Consider the following 26,645-nt stretch of genomic DNA (forward strand, 5'->3'; position numbering starts at 1 on the left):
TTCTAATACATTAAGACAGTTGAGAGCAGTAACATAGAAGTGGAAGCCAAGAAGGGGATATGGGTGGTATTACCAGCAAAATGTGTACCTTCCCACCCTAATCTTTTCCATGCCAAACAAATTGCTAAATGCTGACACATAAACATGAATCATACACAGTCCCTGCCTTCAAAATAATCCAATGATATGCTAAGAACTGTATGAAAATGGACTTTCCATCTTTTCTGAAGCAGTAGCCCACCATATTTTTAAGGAAAGAGTAATTTTTTTTAACTTAGTAACATTCATAAAGAGCTGCACGTGATGAATTTCCACTTTTTCTCCACAGCTTAAAAAAAAAAAAAAAGGCCAAAACCACACTCTTCTGATTAAAGTACTTGCTGTTAAAAAAGCATCTGTAGGGGCGCCTGGGTGGCTCAGTCAGTTAAGCGTCCGACTTCGGCTCAGGTCACGATCTCGCGGTATGTGAGTTCAAGCCCCGCGTCGCGCTCTGTGCTGACTGCTCAGAGCCTGGAGCCTGTTTCAGATTCTGTGTCTCCCTCTCTCTCTGACCCTCCCCCGTTCGTGCTCTGTCTCTCTCTGTCTCAAAAATAAATAAACGTTAAAAAAAAAAAAATTAAAAAAAAAAAGCATCTGTAGGGGCACCTGGGTGGCTCAGCCAGTTAAACAGCTGACTTGAGATCTCGCAGTTCGTGGGATCAAGCCCTATGTGGGGCTCTGCACTGGCAGCGTAGAGCCTGCTTGGGATTCTTTCTCTCTGCCCCTCCTCTGTCTCTCTCTAAATAAATAAACTTAAAAAACAAAAACAAAAAACAAAACAAAACCTGTGTAGAAGCACCTGGCTGGCTCTGTCAGAGAAACATGCGACTCTTGAACTCGGGGTCATGAGTTAAGTCCCATGTGGGGTGTAGATATTACTTAAATAAATAAAATTTAAAAAAAAAAAAAAAAAAGCCAGAGTATGCATCTGTTTGTCCAACTATGTATCTAGAAAAATAATGCAGAAATGAAATGCTCTGAAATTACATTTCCAAATGTTAACTACTGGTAACAATTTGCTATGTATTTTTCATTTTATTTCCATGTTCATGTTAGCACTCTAGGGCATATTTGCTCTACTGCATAATTTAAATCTAATTTTAAATGTTTATCAACAGCTCTTCTACATACTTTGTGTATTTTTTCCTATGTAATTATTATTGGTTCAATACCTGTATGTATGGAAATATAAAAATATGTAGAGAGCTTCTTCTTAATTGGTTTGGCCAATTTAAGTTTTAAGAAAAAAGTACCTTCTGATTAAAAATAAAATTATGCAAGGACTAAATTCTCAAAACAAAAAAACATGCATATGTAAAACTAGAAGCATATTAATCTAAATATTTTTATGTTAACCATGGTCACCCTTAGGAATGATCAGGTCACTTTTATTATCTGTAATGTTCTCTATTTTTCAAATTAAAAACAAAAACCTAAACACAACATTTCTATTACATTCAGGTAAATAATTATATATTATTTTGTACTTAGTTTAAATTAATATTCACACTTAATTTATGCTGACAAAAGTAAACTCACTTAGGCATGAATGCTCCATTGGCTAAGGATGGCTCATCATCATCCAGCCCATCAAACAGATGGGACTTCGCTGTGCCTGTTGTCTGTAAAGCCTTTGGTCGAACTCTGGTGGCAGGACGGGGTGTTAGTTTATAATGAGTGGGTGTAGTGAGAGCCTTCTGGGCTGCTGGATTTGTTGGTTTCAATCTCTGAAAAACAAAACCATCAAGGACAGTTCTAAGTTTAATTCAAAGGCATTGTTTTGGCCTTAAAAAACCTGTAAGAATAGAGTTCAAATCTCCTATCTGCCAGTCACCCAACTAGATACCTCTGTTTATTTTTCAACTAAACCAAAAATGTCACACTTCAAAATAAACTGAGATGTGCCCATGAATTGCTATTCAACTTCCACGCAATCCAAATCACTCTGAAAAAATAATAGCTTTCATTTATTTATCATTTAGTAAACACTGCTAATTGCCATGAGTCAAACACTAAGCACTCACAATAAAAATCACTTCCCCTGATTTTTGAGGAAATTACAAGTTAGTGGAAGAGACACAACTAAATTAAGACTTCAGGGATGCCTGGGTGGCTCAATCGGTTAAGCGTCTGACCTAAGCTCAGGGCATAATCTCGCAGTCTGTGAGTCTGAGCCCCGTGCTGAGCCTGTAGCCTGCTTCAGATTCTGTGTCTCCCGCTCTCTCTCTGCCCCTCCCCAGCTTGTGCGCGCACACTCTTTCAAAAACTAAATAAACATTAAATTAAACAAACAAAAAAAACCATTTCAAGTTGATTTCGATGGCACCTTTATTATGCTTCTATAGCATCTTCGGGATGTTTTATATTTGTTTTCCTAAACATTATACATGGGATTATACAACCACTTGAAACAACAATGTCTAACATATAAAACCTGTCACAATTTATTGTTCTCTTTACAGTGTAAACTGTTTGCACCAGTGTGAAACTGTCTTCAACAGTGAACCTTCCTAGATATTTTTTGTGATATTTCACAATTGTGTGCCTTTGCTTGGAATGTCTTGACTTAGACCTACCAACTTCTACATACATACTCAAAAAAAGTTAAATGTGACCTCTTTTGCAAAGCCTTATCAAACTTTAAATACTCTTCTTTAACATAAAATTTACCATTTTAATGCATATAATCCAGTGGGTTTTAGTATATTTAATAAGTTGTGCAAGAACCACCAATATCTAAGTCCAAAACATTCCCCTCACCCCAAAAAGAAATGCTGTGCCTCCCGATTCCAGCCCTTAAAACTCAGTAAACATGATCTATTCTGTCTGTATAAATTTGCCTATTCTAGGCATTTTATATAAATGGAATCATGTGGCCTCTTGTGTCTGGTTTATTTCACCTAGCATGTTTTCAAGGTCCATCCATGTCATACATAGTATGTATCAGTACTTCATTCTTTTTATGACTGAATGATATTCATCATATAGATCTACAACATTTTGTTTATCCATTCATCAGCTGACTGTATATACTATATTGAGCTTGAGTAAATTTAAACACCTTAACAGATCTGATCTTCCTCACTAAATAGCAAGTTCTCAGAGAATAAGTTCTTGCTTTCATTTTGTATCCTCAGTACTGAACACAGTGACCAGCACATGTTTAGGCCTAAAATTATGCTGCGCCATTAACACACAATGTTCATCTAAGCACAACTTACATTTACACAGCGTGTTAAAAAGCACTTTAAGTTCCTATCTTCTCATTATATCTAGTTACAAGGTTAATTCAAGGGGCGCCTGGGTGGCTCAGTTGGTTGAGTGTCCAACTTCAGCTCAGGTCATGATCTCACAGTCCCTGAGTTCGAGCCCTGCGTCAGGGTCTGTGCTGATGGCTCAGAGCCTGGAGCCTGCTTCAGATTCTGTCTCCCTCTCTCTCTGCCCCTAACCCACTCGTGCTCTGTCTCTCTCTGTCCCCAAAATAAATAAAAACATTTAAAAAAAAAATTAAAAAAACAAAACAAAACAAGGTTAATTCAATAGCCAGCTGAGGGAGAAATAAGATGACAGAAATGATTGAAGAGCTATAGATTGATCAACTTACTATAAGTCAGGTATGCATCATCTAATTCTGAACACTAAACAGTATTACCATTCCCATTTTACAGATGAGGAAACACATTCAGAGGCAAAATAACATGCTCAAGGTCTCATCAGTTGTACATGGTAACACAATGATCAAACAGACCAAAGACTACTTTTAACACCACACCACAGTGAGCAAAAGATTATTTCTTTGACACTAGAGCACAAAATATTAAGACAAAGTTAACTGCAGAAACCAGGAGAAAAGATATTGATGTGTCACTTAACAGCATTATTTTAGGAAAATCAGCCTCTCTGAGGCTTATGTTTGCTCAACTATAAAATGGGAGTAATAATACATGCCTTAATTCAGAGCTATTGAAAGTCTCAGCCCTCATCTCCACTCCAGTGTTCATTTCACTGCCATGCTGCCCTCCAGATAATAATAATTCCAAACATGATCTTTTGCCCAGAAAAAAGCATAATGTGTCTTAAAAACTTAACTACACCTAGCTTTGCTTAGGCTACATATGTAAGAAATTACATTCTACACAGCTAGTTTCTCCTAACCTGAGAATAAACTTTATAAAAGCATCCTTAAATTTACCTCTTCTTTCTTTTTAGGGTCTGACATGGGATTCCGGAAGAGAGGAGAATCTCCAAAAGGTGAGTATGTTAGACTATTGATATGCTGCTGGAGAACAGCTTGCTGGGCAGCAGAAGCATTGGGATCTGTCAAAGCTTTTTTAAAAAAAGAAAAGAAAAAGCAAGATTATCAGTCCAAGGATCCAATGCATTTATAGCAAGAGAACACAATCGTTTTGGAAACACCTTCAAAACATTCAGACTCACTCAACAGCATTATTGGTGGGAAGCAGAGGAGCAAACTGTGAAGAAAACCAACAATCAAATAAACTAATGGGTCAAAGATATGAAGAGACATTTCATAAGAGATAACACACAAAAATTTTTACTTAAGTGTTCACTGTCAATAATCAATGAAATAAAATTTAAAACAACCCTGAAAAAATATATTATAGCTATGTCATTATCTATCAGTGCCACAGCTGTATAGAGTTACAGTCTTTGACTTCTAGAAACATTACAAATTGGTTTACTCTGTCTAAAAGAAACGGTATGACAGTACATAAAACAAGTACTGTTTTTATGTTTTTTAACCTACTTGTTTCCATCATGGAAATTTAACCCAAGGACTTCATTAAACTAGAAACAAAATAAAGAGATGTTTGTAAGTGATGAATATTATCTGTTATAGTTAAGACTTGGGAATAACCTATGTCCAACATTAACAGCTGTAAAAATCATGACACATCAACATGGTGGGTTAAGTAGTTATTAAAAATAATGACAATGTGTTTCACTGTGGAAATAAGGAAACATCTTTGATTTAATAAGTAAAAATTGCAGAATAACTAAGACTAGAGGAAGAAAGTGGCATATAAAAAATGAAGATAGTTGCTAAGGTGTCCTTATGTTTATTATTTACATTTAATATTCCTATTACATTCAAGTAAATTGAAAGAAAAAGTATCACTCCAATTAATCTAATTTTCTAAGTGTAAAAACATGTCATTAGTCACAGAGAATTCAGGGAACAGACAAGGAATGATAATCTATAATCATACACAGTAAAAACAAAACAAACCCCACAACTATCGGTACTATATCTTGATTGATGAAGAAACTGCTTTACAAAATTAGTATTTTCAAAAATACTGATAAAAAGTCAAATCATACTTAAGTCATCTTAGAGATAAAAATACTTTTTTCCTTTATAAATGTTTAAAATACAGCTAACACCAAAATATATTAGGTAATCCACATTAAAGAAGTGCCACAAACAAAACATTTGGAGAATTTTAGTACTCATAATAGAGGAAAAAACCACAGCAGCAGCAGCAACAACAAATCCAGGACAGCTAAAGCTAAATTGATGAAAAAGGGGTAGATCCACCTTAGTCAAATTAAGCTTTTTTAAAATCAGATTTATCAATTAAATACTAAAACACTGTATACTAATATATCAGTAGAGAATTCAAGTTTGCTCAAGATTGTGAAACCCAAAGGAGATGTCCATTTTAAGAGCATATAATAAATCATCTGTACTGGAAAGTTCCTAAATCCAATTTAAGACCATCAGCAGGGAAAAGATTTAGAAAAGCAGTTTTGGTACACAGTACCACACAATAACAGCACAGTGTTATTCTGTGGACTATTCAAGGAAATTCAAGAAAACCTGGATGTTAGGGGCGCCTGGGTGGCTCAGTCGGTTAAGCGTCTGACTTCGGCTCAGGTCATGATCTCGCGGTTCGTGAGTTCAAGCCCCGCGTCGGGCTCTGTGCTGACAGCTCAGAGCCTGGAGCCTGTTTCAGATTCTGTGTCTCTCTCTCTCTCTCTCTCTCTCTCTCTCTCTCTCTCTGACCCTCCCCCGTTCATGCTCTGTCTCTCTCTGTCTCAAAAATAAATAAATGTTAAAAAAAAAAAAATTAAATAAATAAATAAATAAATAAATGTTAAAAAAAATTTAAAAGAACTCTAATATTCACTAGTCAAGTTTGGTATTTGACAGCCAATTATCCATTAAAAATAATGTTGACCTGCACCAGCTCATCCCATCATTAACAAGTATAATAGTTCACCCCACCTGGGCTTACTCAAAAGAGTAAGAACTCCTTTAACAAATCTAAACATAATTAGGAAAGTGTGTGAGGATATTTTTATTTTTGTAGGTTTAAATATGAAATCTTCTCTAAGTTAACTGTATGATTTACATATACAGACAAGAGAGCTAATATGTTACCAAAAATAAGAGAACTCGCAAGCATGTAAGCATTTGTTAAGCTACCATTTGTGTTATAAATATTCAATTCTGGTCACAATAATTTGACAACATACTGAGAAGACTCATCATGACCAAATGATTAAAGGGATAGGAAAAGGTATAAAATCAAAGTCTGAGAATAGAAAAAACTGATGATACTTTACCTTGAAGAAAGACAACAGGGTTACTGCAAGAAAAACTGTAACAAACTGGTTTGCTTAGCTTAGAACCACTGAGTGGAAATTCTATGGAGGCATGTTTTGATTTCTAAACAACCTGAACAAAACAATGGACTAGACTGATTTGGAAAACTGTAACTGAGGGACTCCCACCGTTAAGAGTGGACTCAGACTTGGGGCGCCTGGGTGGCGCAGTCGGTTAAGCGTCCGACTTCAGCCAGGTCACGATCTCGCGGTCCGTGAGTTCGAGCCCCGCGTCGGGCTCTGGGCTGATGGCTCGGAGCCTGGAGCCTGTTTCCGATTCTGTGTCTCCCTCTCTCTGCCCCTCCCCCGTTCATGCTCTGTCTGTCTCTCTCTGTCCCAAAAATAAATTAAAAAAAAAAAAAAAAAAAAAAAAAAAACGTTGGAAAAAAAGAGTGGACTCAGACTCATATAAACTCTAAACCACCTTACAGTTAGTGTCCTGTGATGCAAAGATGTACATTCTAAAAGTCAACATAGCTACTTTTAAGTTTGTGGTGACACTACTATATGTAACTATACTATTAAATGCTTGTGTGAGGACCTTTTAATTGATTTTAGAAGATGGATTATCAAAAACCATTCAAAACACAGTACTATCCAAGTAAAAATGGCAGTTTACAAATATGTATGGTACCCTTTCTAGTGAAAACAACTAAAACTAAAGAAAAGAAATAAAACTGAAAATATCACTTTTAATGATAAAGCTGATTTTTTTTTTTTTAAGGGAGAAAGAAGAGTGCCTGCACACACAAGTGGGGTAGGGGCAGAGGGAGAAGGAGAATCTTAAGCAGGCTCCACACCCAGCACAGAGCATGACATGGGGATCTCACAACTGTGAAATCACAACCTGAGCTAAAATCAAGAGTCAGATGCTTAACCAAAAGAGGCACGCAGGCGCCCTATTTTTTTAAAGTTTGTATTTATTTATTTTGAGAGAGCAAGTACACGTGCATGCATGGGGGAGGAACAGAGGGAAGAGAAGGAGAGAATACCAAGCAGACTCCCTGCTGCCAGTGCAAAGCCTGATGCGGGTCTCAAACCCATGAACTGTGAGATCATGGCCTGAGCCAAAACAGGGTCGGACGCTTAACTGACTGAGCCACCCAGGCACCTGGATGTCAACTGGAATTCTAATTCACCTCCACTCCGTCCAAAGATCTAAGTAAAATCTATGTTTAAAACAAATTAAAATGTATCTATATAACCCACAACGACAAAGAATGGGAAGTAACAAATGAGCATTTGAGAAAATATAACAAATTTCTAGGGGAAAGAAATGGACAGAGGAGTGACAAAGCAGGATACAGCGAACTACGTTTAGAGTACATTCATAGGGGATTACAGCCCAACATAGGGCTTATCTGCCCTGGAGAATCCCAGAAAGATTAGGGATTCAATGAAACCAAGTTTGATGAAGTGAGACTGAAAGCAGGAGAGATAAATCAACGTAAAGTACATGTACAAAACACCTATACCTTCATCCTCCTAATCCCTGATGCTTAACAGATAAGCCAAACATCAGAGAGTGTGCCTCTGATGAAACAAAGTTAATACTTGGAAAGAACAAGGGCAACTAGTTTCAGTACTTGCATCATCCCAGAGCTAAGAATGTGGCATTCTAACCATCAGGGGACCCTTGGACAATAGCTGGTTTCTGGACTACGCACCTTAAAGTGAAGCTTACTGGTAAACAAGCTCTACCCATATACAGAAGTTGCCAATAAGCTTTTTATTATTTTATTCTTAAATGGTAAGGATCACGGAGCATTAAAGAATAAGACCAAAGCAAAAATAACCCTGAAGAGGTAAGGCACAGAAGAGTCCTAAAAAAATTTTAATGCCAATTAACAAATTCAAAGTTTCAGGAAATAACGGCATCTAAGAACAGGATACTTAAAAAAAAGAAGTTTCGAAGAATGAGAAAGAATTCATGTAAGTTAAAAATAAAAATTCAGGATGCCTGGGTGGCTCAGTCAATTAAGTGTCTGACTCTTGACTTAGCTCAGGTCATTATCTCATGGTTATTGAGATCAAGCCCCCCATCGGGCTCTGCACTGACAGCACAGAGCCTGCTTGGCATTCTCTCTCTCTGCCCCTCACACTCTCTTTGTCTCTCTCAAAATAAATAAAATGATTTAGAAGACAGTAAAAAATCTAAAAAAATAGAAACACAGTTTAAAAATCAAGCATTAACGTAGAGGGGCGCCTGGGTGGTTAGGTCGATTGTGCGTCTGACTCTTGATTTTGGCAGTCATGATCGGGCTCCTCACTGAGCATGGAGCCTGCTTAAGATTCTCTCTCTCTGCCCTTATAACCAGCTCATGCGCTCTCTCTCTTTAAAAAAAAAGAAAAAGAAAAAAATTAAGCATTAAGATAGAAAAGGTATAAGCAATTGAGTGAAATTTCCGAACAAAGAGACAATCCTAAGTCCTTGTGGGGAATGGAACAAGTCTCAAGAATCAGAAAGGCATTAGACTTCTCAACAAATAATGGTTAATGAAAGGAATATAGTCCAAGTTCTGAGGATAAATTATTTTCACAGCAGAATTCCATAATATTAAAGCGTGAGGAACAAAAAAGGTTCTGTACTGTCAGAATTGTAAGTGATCAAAGTTTATCTTTCATATGTAATTTACTTAAAAATACATTCCAGGAAATAAAGAGGAAAACCCTACATTCAGGACAGAACAGTTCTCACTGAGTAAACTTGAAGGGGGTATCAGGAGCGATGCTGAAGGCCCAGGGAATAATCAGAGTTCATACTTCTGCAGGAGAACAGAGGGATCAAGGAATGATGTATTCAGAGTAAAAAAGAATTCTGAAACCTTCCTTAAGAATTTGGACTGGTTCAGGAAGGTGATAAGGGCTGGTAATGCAAAGGTAAAAAAGAAATTCTAGGAGAAAGAAAAAGCTGTATGAGAAAGGTGTACTTGGCTGGGCAGCAGTGTTTTCATAGTTGTAATAAAATGCTACGCTCACATTAAAACTTTTAAATTATTCTTTAATCTAAGAAAAAAGTAATAACTATAGGACAGAATACATTATCAATGTTATCAATATGAAAATATAAACATGGCAAAAGAAGAGGAAAAAGAAGGGTGAGAAAAGGCACTAATACTCTTCCTTGACCAAGAGAACTCAAGAAATACTGTCTCACAGGTGACAGAACAAGAAAAACAATGTAGGGACACAGCTTAAATTTGCAAAAACCTTATCAAAATGTGGTACACGGGTCATGATAGTACAGGAGATGAACTTAATGGTAAAGAGACTTACTTTCATTCTGTCTCATTCATTCACTCAGTTACCCTATGTATGCCAGGTGGTATGTTTATTTCCAACAGAACAGCTTTCTTTTAAAAAGCTATTTAAGCTAAAAAGTTCATTTTAAGTTAGAAAATAATAATAATAAAGGTGGTAGGCAGAGGGGGCAAAAACTGGGTAAGGGTGTTCAAATGAGTAAGTATGAAAAACACTTCAGTAGACAAAACTAAACTTAGGGAATTTAGTAATACAGCTATGTTAGAAATGAATAAAGAACACAGAGGATAAGTGAGCTAAATTTCTCATCTATTAATAAGCTAAATTAAAACTTAATAAAGCAAAACATATCAACATAAGCACATCGTTTAGAGATATGAACTTAACTATACACCAGGAAACAAAGTGACTGTAACAAAGTGGTTTCTTTGGGGGACTAGGCTTGGGAGTGGGGAAGTGGAGAAGGCCAAGATCCATTACAAGCCCTTCTGTACTACATGACTGTTTAAGTGTGTTTGTATACTGCTTTGGTAGGGGGATGGAATGGGTGGAAAATGAGGTCAACAAGTTAAGTATTAGCAAGAAATACAACTGAGTAAAGCCTTCTAAAGTGACTGACACTTACCTACTGGGGCCTGGGGGGCTCCAAAGCCCAAAGTAGCTGTCGTAGTATTAAATCCAGGGGCCCCAAAGGCTCCTGTACCAAGAGGCCCTCCGATCTTAGGTTGGTTGTTCCCAAACAAAGATGCCTGTCCAGCACCAAGAGCTATGGAGACAAGAGGAAAGAAAAAGCGCCACAGGAGATCCTTTGAATGTTATACCAGAGGTCAGTTACTTAAAAATATAATACATTTGGAAACTTCATAATGACCACTCATTTCAACAAAAGAGCTAATACAGTCAATGCTAACTATATGCCAGGCACTGTGCTAAGTACATTATATACATCATAGGCAAAACACTTAACTTCTCTGTGCTTCGGATTCTTCAACTATAACATGAGATAATAATACATAGCTTAGATATTTATCCTAAGGTTAAAATGAATAAACACATACTAAGCATTTAAAAGAGGACTGGTAGATACTAATATTCATTAAATATTAGCTAGTACCTCACTTAATCTTCCTAAGCCTGAAATAGGACATATCTGCATTTTATAAATGAGAAAACTAAGCGTTTAGTAATTAGCTCAATTGTCACAAATGTTGTAGATGGTGAAACTGAGGTTCAAATCTTGGTGCATCTGAATACAACCAGGGTTCTTTACTACACTATAGTAATACGAAGTTTGAAAGAATTAAAAAATAATCAGTTTTTAAATATCAATATTTGCAAATCAAAATATGCAGCTGAACCAATCACAATGTCATCTTTTTGACTAACATACAGGCTAAACTACAGAAAACCAAATCCAATACATCTGTGAAGAGCAAAAAGCAGTACTTTCAAGTGTACTATCTCATGAAAACTACTTTACACCAAGACAAACGTTTTGTTTTATAAAAACCTAAATGCTTTGTGATGAGGTTACTAAACAGTCTCAAGTTTCATCATGAATCAGACTGGAGGGAGTAGAACTTATTTTCACCAAGGGGAAACCACTGCAGAAACTTAGGTTTTAAAGTCTAATGAATCTTGCTTATGGATCTTGTTCTCAGCAGGGAAACTGGGGAGAATTTATTTAGAATGACTTATTGGCATTAAATTTTTTTAAAATTTCCATCTCCTCCTCAAAAAGTTATTGGAAATTTGGAAGATCTAAAGTTCGTTTTAACGCCATCAATGCATCTTCAGAGAGAAAAAAACCACTTTAGAAATACAATACTTAGAGATCTAAAATACTGAATACAAATTGTTTTGAGATTGCAATCAAAAAAAGGCTAGGAAGTTTATACTCAGAGAATCCATACAAAATAAATTAGTGAGGGTAACTACTGAATGGACAAAACATTCCCTGTCTAATTAGTAACAAGAAGACAATCCCTTTGCTACAGCTTTGGAATAGGGAATGGCTTCTTTTAAAATCCCAAACCATCAGAAATTGGCGAAAATTAACAGAAAACCTGAATTTACTTCCTTGAAAGACATACTTTACAGCACAAATTTCAGAATTCTTTATTTTTCCAGGTAGCAAATACCTCCTTACCAATGAACAAAAACCTAGAAGAAAAACGAATATATAAAATACAAAAATTTCTCATCTGGATGGGTATGCATTTCCTTCACCTTTGTAGGAGCCCTGGATGAAGAACCATGAAACAGTCTAAAAATCACTGTATTTCAATAACCAATAAAAGAATAAAAAAGGCACTGGGAGGTTCAGGTCACCTGAAAAGAGACTATCATAAATTGACCTGCCTGCATACTGCTGCAATTTGTCAATAGAAAAATATTTTATCTAGATCTAGCTCATATTATGTAAATGGCTTTTTATGCTTAACAAAAAAGGGCTTCCTAAGAGTCCACAGGTTGAGGGACATTCTGGAAAATAATGTCAATTTATGAAATGCGCTATATTTACGATTAGTTGTAGGAGTCATAAAGCAGATATATGGGGGTCACCATGTTGTAATAGTGGCCCTAGAAACTCCAAGGATGCTCAAGAAAAAAAGTGAAATGGTTATATTCCTTTTGAGATTAGAAGTTAATTTTATCTATGGTATCTATTAGCTTTGGGTAAATTTTTCTGTGTATACCTTAGCGTTACAATAAACTTTACTAGATGCACCCTAAACTTACTACTTCATGGAAAATTTTAAGAACTAAAATCTCCTTTTTTTGGGAAATCTTTTAAAGTTTATTTATTTATTTTGAGAGAGAACGAGCAAGCAGGAGGGGCAAAAGAGAGGGAGAGAATCCCAAGCAGGTCTGCACCATCAGCATAGAGCCCTATGTGGAGCTCTAACTCATGAACCGTGAGATCACGACCTGGGGCCACAACCAAGAGTTGGGTGCTTAACCGACTGAGACACCCAGGCACCCCAAGAACTAAAATATCTTAATATTACTAACTACCAGGGCACCTGGGTGGCTCAGTCAGTTAAGAAGCATTTGAATTCAGCTCAGGTCATGGTCTCATGGTTCGTGGGTTCGGGCCCTGCATCAGGCTCTGTGCTGACAGCTCAGAGCCTGGAGCTGGCTTTGGAGTCTGTGTCTCCCTCTCTCTGCCCCTCTCCAGCTCATGCTCTTTCTCAAAAATAAACATTAAAAAAAAAAAAAAAAAAGATAGCAATATTACTAACTACCAAGAAAATGGCATATTATAGATAGTGACAATGATACTTTATATCACTGTCAAATCAGAAACGTATACACCCCTGATTTAATGAGGGTTCCTTGGTCTGAGCACATGGGAGGTGGGGAATATCAAATGTCAAGGAATAATACATTTTACAGGAAAATTTGTTACAGGACATTTTACTTTTGCTGAGACAGAAGTATGAATCTTCATTACTCCAAACAAAAGGTGCACAGGAATACCCACTTAGCTAATGCCCCAAAAAGACATCACCCAAAGCTACAGTGCTATTCTACTTGAAATGCAGAGTTCATGAACATGGATGTTTATGTACAATCATCTCCAGACACACTGCTCTCAAAGCCTCAAGTCTGCTTTATCAGATGTGATCATCAAAGAATTCCAACAGCGTATGCTTGTTGGTTCTCAGAACTCTTATTTCCTACATGATCTAGTGCTGCTAAGGTTTGGGGGTATAAAATTATTTACTGATTTTATTTGGGTTTTAGTTTATACAAAGCATGAATGGGGGACATATAATGGCAGTAAAAACAGGATCTGTTGTCTGTGATGTAGAACTGTTTAAGGATAACTGAACATATTCAAATAAATAAAAAGGCTGAGATATTACATTATTGTGGAAGAGAAGATGATAGCATCAGAAAAAGTTACATGATATTTTATAACTTGCACTATAGGAAAAGGCACAGCTGATAATAACCTGCAAGACCTAGAGGCCTCTTTGGCTCTTTGCCCACATAAAAATAAACTTGTATATGATGATACCATAAAATTAAGCGGTAAACTTAAAGACTTAGTGGAAATATCTAACAGACATTAGGATAAGCATCTTACCTGGGTCTTAGGTTTATGGTTCACAAACTGTCTAGGGTCAAAACTACCTTTGAAAAGCTCTTAATTTGCCCACACCAAAGCTAATTTTTTTCTCCAGGATTACAAGAGAACACTGATGTCAGATGATATATTCTGCTTAAGTTTAGGGATTACACTGCACAAAATTTAGAACTTTTTAGCTTTTATTTCTTGCTAAATATACGTGGTAGAATTTGGATAAGTTAAAAAGTTCAAATAAAAAACTCTACCATACAACCCAAAAGAGTTAATATCCACAATATCTAAAACACTCTCAAAAACAGATTAAGAAGCAACGATCAAATATTGAGTAGGGAATTGAAAGATTCAAATGGCCAGTAAACATACATTAAAGCATACCCTTCACAGTAATTAGCGAAATGCACACTAGAATACACCAATTTCCACTAACACGGATGTAAAGATGAAAAAGTCCAACAATACGGAAAGGGTATGGGAAAAATGAGCACTTTCACACAATGAGAACAAAAATTCATACTGGCATTCTTTTTGGAAGGCAAATTAGCAAGACTGACCAAAATTCAAACTGTGTGTATACTCTGACACAATCCCAAGTATCAATCCCATAGTAACACTAACACACACAAAATTATGTAATGAAGATCTTCATTACTGCATTGCTAATAATATCAAAAAGCTCAAATGTCTACCAATAGGGGAAAGCTGAATTATGGTATTTTTATATGTTTATGTATATATACAGACATCTACACACAATGGAATACCAACAGAAAAAATATATGCCCCAAATGCCATGGGAAATGAAAAAATGAAATAAAGAATTATCACATAAGGAATAATGAAGGTGCTTTCATTTTGAAACATTTTTGACCATTAACACACAATATAAAATACACAGAGACCCATAACACACACATATTTAATTAAAATAAAAATTAAACGATACTTGGGGCGCCTGGGTGGCTCAGTCAGTTAAGCTTCCGGCTTAGGCTCAGGTCATGATCTCACAGTCTGTGGGTTCGAGCCCTGTATCAGGCTCTGTGCTGACAGAGAGGAGCCTGGAGCCTGCTTTAGATTCTGTGTCTCCCTCTCTCTCTGCACCCCCCCCTCAAAAATAAACATTAAAAAAAATTTTTTTAAATTAAATACTTAACCTTGCTTTGTACAATAATTTTTTAATTTTTTTTTCCTTAAATGCTGCTTGCAGCGCACTACATAAATACTACATCCAACTAACGTGTCTTAACCTTTGGTTTAAAAAAGACACTCTTGGGGCGCCTGGGTGGCGCAGTCGGTTAAGCGTCCGACTTCAGCCAGGTCACGATCTCACAGTCTGTGAGTTCGAGCCCCGCATCAGGCTCTGGGCTGATGGCTCGGAGCCTGGAGCCTGTTTCCGATTCTGTGTCTCCCTCTCTCTCTGCTCCTCCCCGTTCATGCTCTGTCTCTCTCTGTCCCAAAAATAAATAAAAAAAAAAAAAATAATAAAAAAATAAAAAAAAAAATAAAAAAGACACTCTTGTAGGATGTGGTTTCTACTTAAGAATACAATAAAAAATATATATATAAAGCACACACATGTATAACCATGTGTATGTGCACGTACATTTGAGAAAAATGTACAAAATATACATAAAGGGGTCTGACAAAATCCCAAACTTTAAATAGCTGTTACTTCACAAACCGGAAGGTGTTAAGACACTTCTGTATTGTTGAGGGTTTTTTTTCACAAGTACTTACAGCTTTTATTTTAAAAAGAAATGGAAGGAAATAGCTCAGAGTATAAAATTAAGCACTATTAAAAAGGAGATGGCAGATAAATGATCACAGCATACAAAGACAACAGATAACTGGATGGTGGAAGCAGAGACCATGGAAATAAATAGTCTGCAACTAAATGACAGTCAGATGACTTGGGAAACAGGCAAAACTATATGCTCTAACAACCCTGTTGAACTGTACATGCTGAAGCGCTTATTTGTTTTATGACCACTACCACTTCATATTGCTTAAAGCAGTTGGGCAGGCAGGAGGGTCAATGTCTGGGGTGCCAGGGTGGCTCAGCTGGTTAAGTGTTGATTCTTAATTTCCGCTCAGGTCATGATCTCAGAGTCGTGAGATCAAGGCCTCTGTCATGCTGCATGCTGAGTGTGGAGCCTGCTTAAGATTCTCTCACCCCTCTTCTCCCTTCCCCTCACTCACATTCTCTCTCTCTCTCTCTCTCTCTCTCTCTCTCTCCTCTTTCTAAAAAACTAAAAAAAATAAATAAAAGAAGAAGGGTCAGTGTCTTCAAAGGCACTGAAAATTAATTATCAACAGTAGGAACAGAGACACAGGTGTGACATCTCAGCTCTACATCAAGATGGAAAGAACTGAGAAGTATGCACAGACTTTTGTAAAAGACCTTATGCTCTTACTGCTCTGTTTTCCTATTAGGGTAATTAAGCTTACTTGATAAACAGTTCAAAGACTTAAATCCCTTTTACAAAGGTAGCACAAGGGAATGGGAAGTTAATAATGCCGTCATATTGACAAGTCTCACATTAAATACTAAAAATCCCAAATAGACCAGGACTATAAGACATTTTGTAGAATGGGAGCATAAATAAGATATGTGTCCAAATGTCTAAGATAAATGTCTAAGATAAATGTCCAAATGTTCTAAAACCTGGTAAAGCATAACTGCTGAGAATGTTTTATAAGTCTGTTTGAGAAAATGCATATCTACACCCTATTTCCAGGCATAAGATCAAACAGAGTTGTCTTAAGTTCCAACAATTAGAAAGCCTAAATTTTGTGGTACAGTTCCTTACCTGTTCCAAATCCTGCACCAAGGCCAGTCCCCAGAGTCCCAGGTCCTGGTTTACTTCCAAAAATACTACTCCCACTGGTATTTGTGCCGAAACCTAGAAGGACAAAAGAATGAGTGGACTGTACTTTTAATATAACTCTCAATTTCCTGTATAAGGGAATTTTTAAAAAGGCAGTCTGACCCTAAGCTTTGTATCCTGTCAGGTAATAATATTTAGAAATCCTAATGGCAGGCTACTTTAACCTTTTTAAAGTTTTTAAAATTTTGATGCCTGTAAACAGACCCCCATATCTTCCTATTTACTTAATTATGTTTCAGACTTGAAATATTAAAGCAAAGTGACTATGCTTGAGCATATACATTCCCTTTGAAAGACTCAAACCTATTTTTGATGTTTAATTAATGGAAGAAAAATGAATTCCCTCCAGCTTTCACTAAAAATAAGACAGTCCAGGGCACCTGGCTGGCTCAGTCAGTAGAGCATGTGGCTCTTGATGTCAGGGTTTTGAGTTCGAGCCTCACGTTGGGTCTACAGATTACTTAAGGAAACTTTAAAAAAAAAATTTTTTTTTTTAAAATAAGAGAGTCAACAAACACACTTTATTGAATCTAAAGGTTCCTGCTAACAGAAATTTACCTATAAAATTTTCTACAGTAGCTCTGGTTTTGAACAGATAAACCCTGCATGGGCAGTAATGTGTGGCTGGCTGACCACACATGAGGAACTTTAATCCTCATCTTTCACCTTTATGAGGTGTCATAATCAAATCAGCCCAAAGGAGCACTCAAGGACTCAGCTAGCTGATATTAAAAATAATGTATACATAACTTTTCTTGGGTTGAACTGTTTCATTATCAGAGATGATGGATAGTTAAACCATCTTCCTTCACTATGACTGATCTTTAGAGAAAATCCTATTAATTTCCCTTGAAAATCCATAGGTTTCCCCAGAAGAAACCTATACTGCATTACTGCTATTATTTATCTTTTGTTCAGATAGGTCCACAAAGTTTCTGTACTCCTTTTGGAGATGATATCGACAAAACAGCTAATGAACATAACATTCATCTCCTGTTTTTCTTCATAAAGATTTTATTGTTAAGTAACCTCTACACTCAACATGGGGCTCTACCTCACAACCTGGAGATCAAGAACTGTATGCTCCACCAACTGAGCCAGCGAGGCGCCCCTATCATTAATCTCTTTTGATAAGAGGAAACAAAAATCAATCAAACCTTGTTCATGAAATACTTGAAGTCTTTTTAAAAGGTATCATGGAGGGGAACAGCTCTAAAAGATAACAGTCTTAGTAAAGAGTATCTTGGAATATATGACACTATCACCAAATAAGAATATTATACTTAGTCATGCCAATCTTTGGATTATTATCTCAATAGAAAAAGACCAAGAAAAAAGGCTGAAGAATTTAAATAGTTTGAAAATGTATTTTTAATGTCATTTAGAAATACATGTGATCAGGGGTGCCTGGTGGCTCAGTCGGTAAAGCATTCAACTCCTGATTTTGGCTCAAGTCATCATGATCTCATGATCAAGCCCTGTGTCAGGCTCTGCACAGAGCCTGGGATTCTCTCTCCCTCTCTTTCTGCTCCTCCCTTGCTCACGTGCTCTTTTTCTCAAAATAAAAAACTAAAAAAATGCATGTAATCTGACATAATCTATTTAATTCATATACTCATTAAATCTTTTCTTCAATTGTGCTAATAGCTATGCCACAAAACAGTACTGCTACTCAAACACAGTTTTTGGTTTTTTTAAAGAAAACAAATGTACTTGGAAATATTCTTTTTTGAGTTAAAATTTAACCGGAAAGGGTCTTCCATTCCCATAAATAGCAGAAAATAAGATACTTGTGAACTACCTCAAACCCACACGAGGGAAATAAGTCCCAACTTACACTGTTTATACCACACATTTCCTCAGATTCTTACTGACAAATGTTGATCAACTCTGTTATTTCAAAACAATTTTTAAAGTAAAATTAAAGATGGTTAATTAATGGTTAATTAATTTACAACAAAGGAGCCAAGAATATACAAAGAAGGACAGTTTGTCCAATAAATGGTGCTAGGAAAACTGGACAGCAAAAGAATGAAACTGGACCACAATCTTACACCATACACGAAAATTAAAGACTTGAACTTCAAGACCCGAAAGTATAAAACCCCTAGAAGACAATATAGGCTGTGAGCTCCTATGTAACATCTGTTGGGGCAATGACTTTTTGGATGTGACACCAAAAGCAAAGACAACTAAAGCAGAAATAAACTGGGACTATATCAAACTTAAAAGGCTTTTATACAACAAAGGAAACCATCAACAAAATGAAAAGACAAGCTACTGCATGAGGGAAAATACCTGTAAATCACACATCTCATAAGAGGTTAATATTTATATAAAGAGCTTAACATGATAGCAAAAAAATAATCTAATTTAAAAATGGGCACAGAATCTGAATAGACATTTTTCCAAAGAAGACATACAGATGGACCAAAGACATATGAAAAGATGCTCAACATCATTAATCATCAGGGAAATGCAAATCAAAATTACAATGAGGGCTGTCTGTGTGGCTCAGTTGGTTAAGCATCCGACTCTTGGTTTCAGCTCAAGTCATCTTAAAGTTTGTGAACGTGAGCCCTGTGTCCGGCTCTGTGCTGATAACACGAGGCTGCTTGGGATTCTCTCCCTCCCTCTCTCTCTCTCTGACCCTCTCCTGCTTGTGTGTGCATTCTCTCTCTCTCTCTCAAAATAAATAAACGAACACAATTTTTTACAATAGCCAAAATACTGAAAACAGTATTTTGTATTTTAAGTATCCATTGATGGATAAATGGATAAAGATGTGGTATGTACATACAATGAATATTATTCAGCCATAAAGGAGAATGAAACATTGCCATCTGTGACAACATGGATGGAATTTGAAAGCATTATACTAAGTGAAATAAGCCATTCAGAGAAAGACAAAACTGCATGATCTCACTTATATGTGTAATCTCATAAAACAAAAGAAGAGCTTATAGATACAGACAATAGATTGGTAGTTGCCAGAGGCAAGGAATGGGAGATGGGCGAAACGGGTAAAAGGAGATCAAAGGTACAAACTTCCAGTTATAAAATAAATAAGTCATGGGGATATTATTTACAGTATGGTGTCGACAGTTAATACTGTCTTGCATATGTGAAAGTTGCTAAACTAGTAGATCCTAAATGTTCTCATCATAAAAAAACGTGTAACTATGTATAGTGACAGATGTTAACTATAACTAGACTTACTGCAGTGATCATTTCACAATATACACAAATAACAAATCCTTATACCTGAAACTAATGTTATATTTCAATTATATCTCAATTTAGAAAAATAAGCCTAAAGGAAAAAGATACTTAAGTATTCAAATAGCTCCTTAACTGCCCACTTAACCATACAGCATGGAAGAATCACTGATATATTGCCCAACATCATCTTATTATTACAAAAAGAATCAACCTTTTTAAACTGTTGCTCCCACGTATAGGCATTCTGTCTGTAATTCCTCTCCTGAAACAATTCTATTCCTCCATTCACTGAGAAATTCAGACACTAGGGGCACCTGGGTGGCTCAGTCGGTTAAGCGTCCGACTTTGACTCAGGTCATGATCTCACGGTTCATGGGTTGAGCCCCACACAGGGCTCTGTGCTGACAGCTCAGAGCCTGGAGCCTGCTTCAGATTCTGTCTCCCTTGCTCTCTGCCCCTCCCCTACTCACGCTTTGTCTCTCTCAAAAATAAATAAACATTAAAAAAAATTAAAAAAAAAAAAAAAAGAAAAGAAATTCAGACACTTATCTTATACTCACTTAATCTTAAACTCGTTCCTGCCAGGAATATTTACTAAGAAAATGAGCTGATGACTCTAAAGAATGACTTAAGGATCTTGCAACACCAACTGTGGCAGCAGGTACTCCAACTTACTTTAGGTATCCCAACTTTTAACTCGTGGATTAACCAGCATCAGAATGAAACAAAATCCCGTAATGGATAATGTGTGACCAACAGTAACTTAGCAACACTCTGAATCTTTGTATAACCTTATTCCATTTCCAGATTTGTTATATGGCTTATTTCCAAATCGGAAGATTCTTCTGCCCACAAACTCAAAGTTGAAAGGTTCCCAAGACAGCAAGAGAATCAAAGAAAGCCTTACCTAGCTCTGGATTCCTCAAGGGTGGTAACGGAAATTTAAATTCACCCAAGAGTAGAATAAAACTTGCCACCCTGCAACTCCCATCTGACTCAGAGGGAATCATTACTCTTAGGGCCCCATTTCTTCACCCTTTAAATCATTTAACCAAGTTTTAGTGAGCACCAATGCTATGCCAGTCACTAGGTCAACACTGGGGATTAAAAAAGAAAAAAAATTAGGACCATTCAGATTCATCACAAAAGCTAGTGAGGCATTTTAGATAAAAATGAAATCTTTCATTTTCAAACCACTGGACAGGAGTGTGTGTGTGTGTATATACATATCCAACAAAAAAAATCTCCAAACGTATCAGAAATCTGCAACCATGGAAAAACATCAAGCCCAGCCCACTTCATCATTTTAGCCTATATAAGCAAATAAAAAGTGTTTCTGAACATGAAGCATGCTACAAAAAAAAGACATGCATTTTCAAAGGGAGGGAAAATTGGCTCTTGAGGGGTTAAATGAATCATAGATATACAATGGTTTATGGCCCTTGAAAGGGCCACAGTACATAAACAGATACACAGTACATATGTGATATTAAAATCTCACAGGATGAGAAGATAACTAAGAAACAACTGGTCTAGGGGTTCCTGGGTGGCTCAGTCGGTTAAGCATCCAACTCTCGATTTCAGCTCAGGTCACGATCTCACGGTTCGTAGGTTCAAGCTCTCAAACTCAGGACTCTGAGATCAAGAGTGGCATGCTCTTCCAAATGAGCCAGCCAGGTGCTCCACTGACCATGTCTTTTCACTCATCTTCCACTAAGTATCCCCAGTGTGTAATGATGTATCTGGTATGTAAAATCCTTAACAGATATTTAAACTATTATTTCCCTTGATCATAAAATGAACTTTCCTTATCTAATGCAAATTATGTTAATAATTTGTTAAAAATTTGATTAAAAGCTTAATTAGGTAGTTACAGAAGACATAATATAATGTTCTATTAAAGTTTAATTTTTTTAGCATTATCTCTGAAAACTAGTTGGGGCTGTGTTTTAATTATTATTCAATCTTATCTGTATTTTCTAAATTTTTTATAATGAACACATATTCAAAAATAAACTTTTGCAGCCGAAGGAAAGCTTTAACTTTTAATAAGAATCATGAAATCTCAAAAAAACAAGAAAAATCAAAACAAAAATGACAACAAAAAACATTTAAAAAAAAAATCAAATTTGTATACTACTTCCCTATTTGAAACCTGGCCTAAGAGAACGTGTTATCTCGGGGCTTCTGGGTGGCTCCGTTGGTTAAGCGTCCAACTCTTGGTTTCTTCGCTCAGGTCGTGATCTCACAGTTTTGTGAGTTCGAGCCCCGCATCTGGTTCTGTGCTGGTAGCATGGAGCCTACTTGGGTTTCTTGCTTTCTCCCTCTCTCTCTGCCCCTCCCCTGCTCGTGCTGGTCTCTCTCAAAATAAACAAACTTAAAAAAAAAAAAAAGTGTGTGTTATCTCAACTGAATGTGTTTCATTTATGGTCTCTCAACTATTGGTGAGGTAATCCAAAGGAAATGTATTTCCTTATTTTGAAAAACTTCTATCTCCATTAGAGAAGCAACTTTCTACAAGGTAATACTGCATGTGTTGAATGGCCCATTTTATCCAAAGCAGGGAGTTGGGAGCCTAATAATGAGGTAAGGCAATTTATATCTAAGTATGTCAACCCATGTCTATGATTTTTAACCTTTCCCTCTGGTACCTCACATCAAGCCACAGCTTACCTGAGAATTTTTTAATATTCCCAATCATATGAATCAGGAGAATGATGTGTGGTATAGTCAGTGTAACTTTAAGAGAGTCAAACCTGCTTTTTTATATGTACCAAAATTGGAAGTGTTTGTATTGGTTCCTAAAGTCAGGGTTGGTTTGTTACCAAAGAGCCCGCCACTGGTTGTACCAAATGAAGGAGCACTGGTTGTGCTGGTTCCAAATGTAGTAAGCTTGTTATTGCCAAACAGGGTCTAAAAAGAACAAAATACAGGAAAATTTTAAGTAGTATAAAGACACACTCCAAACAGTAAACAGAGGTTACACCTCAGGTATACTGGATTGGATGTGAGGGAAGTGAAAGAATGTCGTAACTTTACGAAAAAGTAGGAGGAGGATGAATAAAGACTGTAAGAAAAATATACTAATCTGAGCAAGATGGGACTTTACAGAGCATGCTTCTAGCCTGAGACGTTAATGGCAACCCTTCAGCAAACACAGTATTTCAGTACAGCAAAGAAAATAATAAGGTAATCAAATATTTTTTTTTACCTGGTAACAGAAATGTTCATGTATTTAATTTGCCAGCAGAAACAGTTACAATAAAAAATTTAAACATGCTAGAACATGGATGAGCCTTTAAAACATTATGCTAAATAAAAGTGGTCACAAAAGACTACATATTATGTGATTCCATTTATATGAAATGTCCAGAATAGACAAATCTGTAGATAGCAGGCTTGAAGTTAATTGGGGGGAAATGAGAAATGACTACTAATAAGTATGAGGTTTCTTTTTATTAAGGGGATGAACATGTTCTCAAATTGACTATGGTAATAGTTCCACAATCAGTCGGTATACAAAAAAACCACTCAATTATAAACTTTAAGAGGGTGAATTGTATGGCATATGGATTATATCTCAGTAAACTGGTTACTAAGAACTTTTTGAAGAACTATATAATTTTCTCAATTTCTCATCTCAATTAGCTGCCCAAAGAAAAGTTACGAAATAACAGATTGCTATTTCCCTGAAAATCACATTTTGGGATTTTTCTTTCTTTTTCATTTTCTTTTTTTAATTATCCACCAAGAGCATGTTCAAAGCTTTTTTTTAATGGGTAAATAAGACAGATTGGCTGTTTTTTATTGATTCTTATAGTTTAAGTGGTAATACAGAATTTACTATTATTTTTAGGGTCAAACACAATTCAGTTAAGCCTCCAGCTGCAGGAAAACCATGAGATCACCAACTTTAGCAACTTGGAATTCTTAATTCTCAAATATCATACCAACGTATCACCCAGGAGAATAGAGTATAGGAACTAAAAATTACCTGACTTAATAATGAAAGCACTTCAATTTAGACTCAACAATTTAACCAATTGGAGTGATACTGTGCTATCATAAGTAAAGTGTACATAAGCATTGAGGCAAAGAAGTTTAAAAAAGAACTTACTACTTGAAAATTAACCTACTAATGTTACTTATTTTTGTACCAAATAGCTTTTAATTACTATCAGCATTGTCTAAGACCTAATAAAAACACTTGAAATATAGTTAAATCTTTCTTAGAAATTCTTTAACAAATTTATACATATCTTCAAATTAGATCAACTGTAATAACCTACCGAACCGACAGCACCAAATCCAGTATTGGGCTGCCCAAAGAGACCTGTTCCTGTTCCAAATGCTGTCCCAGTGCTGGTGTTTGTAGCTGTCCCAAAAAGACCTCCAGGCTGTGAGGCTTGGGTTACTCCAAATAAACCCTGCAAAAGGTATCTACATTAAAAGATATCCTTACAACAGTCAGTCTTAAGAATCAGACTTACAACAGTCAGTTTTAAGAATCTTAAGATTAATAATAGCTGCCATTTTGGGTGAGCCTGGGTGGCTCAGTCGGTTGAGCATCCGACTTCGGCTGAGGTCACGATCTCACACCTCATGAGTTCCAGCCCCGCGTCGGGCTCTGTGCTGACAGCTCGGAGCCTGGAGCCTGCTTCGGATTCTGTGTCTCCCTCTCTCTCTGCTCCTAACCCACTCACATGCTGTCTCTATCTCTCTCAAAAATAAAAAAAAAAAACATTAAAAAAAATGTTTTTAAAAAACAGTTTATAAGATAGATATTATGCTAAATACATAAAGCATTATTTTTCTTCACAACAACGAGCAGGGCCATTTAAAAAAAACAAATAAAACCCTCATATCTACATCTAAGCCCAATGAGTTCCAATGTCCTGGGCAGTGGTAAGACTTTATACTAAACTCTTATGCTCTAAGAGATAGCAGGACTGTAACACTGAAAACAAAATATGACAGAATGCTTCATTTTCAGAGAGTTATGCCAAAAGAACTAATCAATGCTGAGCCGGGCAATGGACTTTAAATCATACAACTGAAAACAATCAGCTGAAATTATCAATCTGGACACAGAGGCAGGAGTGTAATGTTAAGTCTTAATTTGACATGAGAAACTATACTAATTACAAATAAAGTTTATGTCATCCAGTGCTTAAGAAGATATTTTATTTTATACATTAGTTAACTAAAGAAAAATATTGCACTAATGAACTATTGCTGAAATGAGAATTCAACAGTGATTTCATTCTTTTTGATTGTATATATATACACCACATCTTTATCCATTCATCTGTCGATGGACATTCAGGCTCTTTCCATACTCTGGCGATTGTCGATAGCACTGCTATAAACATTGGGGTGCATGTGTCCCTTCGAAACAGCATTCCTGTATCCCTTGGATAAATACCTAGTAGTGCAATTCGTGGGTCGTAGGGTGGTTCTGTTTTTAATTTTGTGAGGAACCTCCATACTGTTTTCCAGGATGGCTACACCAGTTTGCATTCCCACCAGCAGTGCAAAAGAGATCCTTTCTCTGCATCCTCGCCTGAGTTATTGATGTTAGCCATTCTGACAGGTGTGAGGTGGTATCTCATTGTGGTTTTGATTTGTATTTCCCGGATAAGGAGTGATATTGAGCATTTTTTCATGTGTCTGTTCACCATCCGGATGTCTTCTTTGGAGAAGTGTCTATTCATGTCTTTTTCCTATTTCTTCACTGGATTATTTGTTTTTTGGGTGTCTAGTTTGATCAATTCTTCATAGATTTTGGATACTAACCCTTTATTATGTCATTTGCAAATATCTTCTCCCATTCTGTTGGTTGCCTTTTAGTTTTGCTGATAGTTTCCTTCGCTGTTCAGAAGCTTTTTATTTTGATGAGATCCCAATAGTTCATTTTTGCTTTTGTTTCCCTTGATTCTAGAGACATGTTAAGAAGTTGCTGCGGCTGAGGTCAAGGTTTTTGCCTGCTTTCTCCTCGAGGATTTTTTTTTTTTTAATTTTTTTTTTCAACGTTTTTTATTTATTTTTGGGACAGAGAGAGACAGAGCATGAACGGGGGAGGGGCAGAGAGAGAGGGAGACACAGAATCGGAAACAGGCTCCAGGCTCCGAGCCATCAGCCCAGAGCCCGACGCGGGGCTCGAACTCACGGACCGCGAGATCGTGACCTGGCTGAAGTCGGACGCTTAACCGACTGCGCCACCCAGGCGCCCCTCTCCTCGAGGATTTTGATGGCTTCCTGTCTTACATTTAGGTCTTTCATCCATTTTGAGTTTATTCTTGGGTATGGTGTAAGAAAGTGGTCCAGGTTCATTTTTTTTGCATGTCACTGTCCAGTTTTCTCAGCACCATTTGTTGAAGCACCATTTGTCTTTATTCCATTGGATATTTTTTCCTGCTTTGTCAAAGATTAGTTGGCCTGGATTCCTTTCTATCTTTGTCGAGTGTTTTTATCATGAAAGGGTGTCAAATGCTTTTTCTGCACCTACT

The 26,645-nt window shown here is 36.6% G+C and overlaps 1 protein-coding gene across 7 annotated transcripts in view; it reads right to left on the reverse strand.

Annotated features, from left to right (window-relative positions):
* The window catches only part of NUP98 (nucleoporin 98 and 96 precursor), a 117,551-nt gene that overhangs the window by 64,336 nt on the left and 26,570 nt on the right, over positions 1-26,645 (reverse strand). For 2 of the 7 annotated variants that reach the window (XM_058687899.1, XM_058687900.1), the window contains 6 exons: positions 24,426-24,563; positions 22,911-23,049; positions 16,837-16,929; positions 10,556-10,696; positions 4,232-4,365; positions 1,579-1,766 (listed from right to left, as the gene is read on the reverse strand). In XM_058687899.1, coding sequence (XP_058543882.1) covers positions 1,579-1,766; positions 4,232-4,365; positions 10,556-10,696; positions 16,837-16,929; positions 22,911-23,049; positions 24,426-24,563 — 833 coding nt within the window. The remainder of the gene's footprint in view (positions 1-1,578; positions 1,767-4,231; positions 4,366-10,555; positions 10,697-16,836; positions 16,930-22,910; positions 23,050-24,425; positions 24,564-26,645) is intronic. The other 5 variants (XM_058687902.1, XM_058687901.1, XM_058687905.1 and 2 more) reach the window with 5 other exon arrangements.

This window comes from Neofelis nebulosa, chromosome 10, assembly GCF_028018385.1.
Source record: "Neofelis nebulosa isolate mNeoNeb1 chromosome 10, mNeoNeb1.pri, whole genome shotgun sequence".
NCBI classification, from domain to species: Eukaryota; Metazoa; Chordata; class Mammalia; order Carnivora; family Felidae; genus Neofelis; species Neofelis nebulosa.